At 43.9% G+C, this 2,085-nt stretch overlaps 1 protein-coding gene across 1 annotated transcript; it reads left to right on the plus strand.

Annotated features, from left to right (window-relative positions):
* Positions 1-273: 273 nt before the first annotated feature.
* LOC121804880 (pathogenesis-related protein PR-1-like) lies at positions 274-1,643 on the plus strand. The gene has a single exon (XM_042204583.1). The coding sequence runs from the start codon at positions 608-610 to the stop codon at positions 1,082-1,084; it is 477 nt and encodes a 158-aa protein (XP_042060517.1). The 5' UTR covers positions 274-607; the 3' UTR covers positions 1,085-1,643.
* Positions 1,644-2,085: the final 442 nt, after the last annotated feature.

Genomic DNA, 2,085 nt, shown 5'->3' on the forward strand with positions numbered 1-2,085 from the left:
GTTGCCCTCGCCGTCGCCGGACATCTTGAGTTGGGTTATGAAAATTTCAGCGAAAATTTGAGAGAAAATTTAGATGATATGAAGAATAGATGTGTAGTTGTGTGTAAATGAGGATGGGTTTAGGAGTATTTATAGAGTAAAAAATTTAATAAAAAACAAAAAAAATATAAAAAAAAAAACAAAAAAACGGTAATAATACCGTTACAATTTTTTTTTTTTATTTAAATTCGATTTTTTTAAAAAAAAAAATATTTATTGCGTCAGCACGTGACGACGCCCACTCGCGGGCCGGCGAGTGGGCGTCACGCACGACGCCGGGCTGCGCCACGTCGCCGAGGCGCGTGGCGAGCCAGCTCGTCTCCTGGCTCGGCGAGACGAGTCGCGCGACGAGACGCGCGACGAGACGGGACGAGATGGAGGCTGCAACGCGTCTCGCCGGGGTCTCGTCTCGCTGAGACGAGACGCGAGACGCCGGCGAGTCCCGTTGTGGATGGTCTAACACCATAAATTCAACTACTCTTATAAATGGCTTCGCCAAATACAACGTAATCCTATAAATATACCTCTCCCAAATAAGATTTCGCTACATGTACTAAATTTATTTAACATGAAGACGCTTTTCTTCGTCCTCATCCTCGTCCTGATTCCGGCCAATGCCGCGGCCGCGTCGTCCAAGAGCCAGTTCCTGGCCGTGCATAACGCGGCCAGGGTGGCCCTGCGGCTGCCGCCGCTGGCGTGGGACCGGCGGATAGCGCGTTACGCGGCGACGTACGCGTGGCGGAGGCGCGGGGACTGCGAGCTGCGGCACTCGGGGGGGCCCTACGGGGAGAACATCTTCTGGGGGAGCGGGGGCGCGTGGACGGCGGCGGAGGCGGCGGCGGACTGGGTGGAGGAGCGGCGGCAGTACAGCTACAAATCGAATTCGTGCGCGGACGGGCAGCAGTGCGGGCATTACACGCAGATTGTGTGGCGGGAGACGACGAGGATGGGTTGCGCCAAAGTAGTGTGCGACGGTGGAAAGGGTGTTTTCGTCATTTGCAACTACGATCCGCCGGGGAATTACGTTGGAGAGAGGCCTTATTGATTGATTAACTTCATTTCGCTACACTATATGGTATATATGATTTTTAATTAATACTACTCCTAATGCATATATATATATATATATATATAGTAGTGTTAAACTCCTTTTCTCCCCTTAGATTTATATATATACAGGGACGTATTCAAGTTCAACATGTAAATATTGTCCAAACATTGAACCGAATCTCAATCCCACAATTTTGTCGGTCAGATTAATGCCACGTGTCATTTAATACTGTAGATTTTCATCATAATAATGTACACCGACTAATAATGTAGCATTATAGTCTAATAATGTAGATTTTCATTCCACTAATGTACACCGACAAATAATGTAGATTTTTTTATCAAATAATGTAGCTCGACTATTTTGATCACAACCATCAAATTCAAGGATCCAAGGGCTGTGATCTGTTTGAAGCTTAACACCAAAGAGTTGTGAGGAGGACCCTAATACCCCTATATATATATATATTTTTTTTTTTTCTTTTTTGGGTTGTTTGTAACTACGTATATACTCCCTCTGTCCACGAATAAGAGTCTGGTTTTTCTATTTTAGTTCGTCCGCGAATAGGAATCTCGGTCCACTTTTACCATAAATGGTAATAGGGTCCCACATTCCACTAACTCATTCTATTCACATTTCATTTAAAACTAATATATATAAGTGAGACTCATATTCCACTAATTTTTTTCCACCCACATTTTTTAACATTTCTTAAAACTTGTGTCATTAGGAAATGTGATTCCTAATGGCGGACGGAGGGAGTAGGACATAGTGCTACTAATGAGGCGTATGCAAAAAATAGAGAAACGGAGACGAATGGTGATATGATAATTAAGTCGGCGCATCATTCATCCCTGAAAGACTATAATGTTTGACTTTTAAATCAAAATGTTATATAGCATGTGTGACTACTTTTACTTGAATAGTGTGTTGTACTCCCTAATGTTAACCACCACCCTCGTAGGAGTATATGGTGCATTAACATCCCCTATTTC

Source organism: Salvia splendens, chromosome 5 (assembly GCF_004379255.2).
Source record: "Salvia splendens isolate huo1 chromosome 5, SspV2, whole genome shotgun sequence".
NCBI classification, from domain to species: Eukaryota; Viridiplantae; Streptophyta; class Magnoliopsida; order Lamiales; family Lamiaceae; genus Salvia; species Salvia splendens.

Bases quoted from the DNA above. Each gene is read 5' to 3' on its own strand.
- LOC121804880 (XM_042204583.1), top strand. From the start codon at position 608: ATGAAGACGCTTTTCTTCGTCCTCATCCTCGTCCTGATTCCGGCCAAT.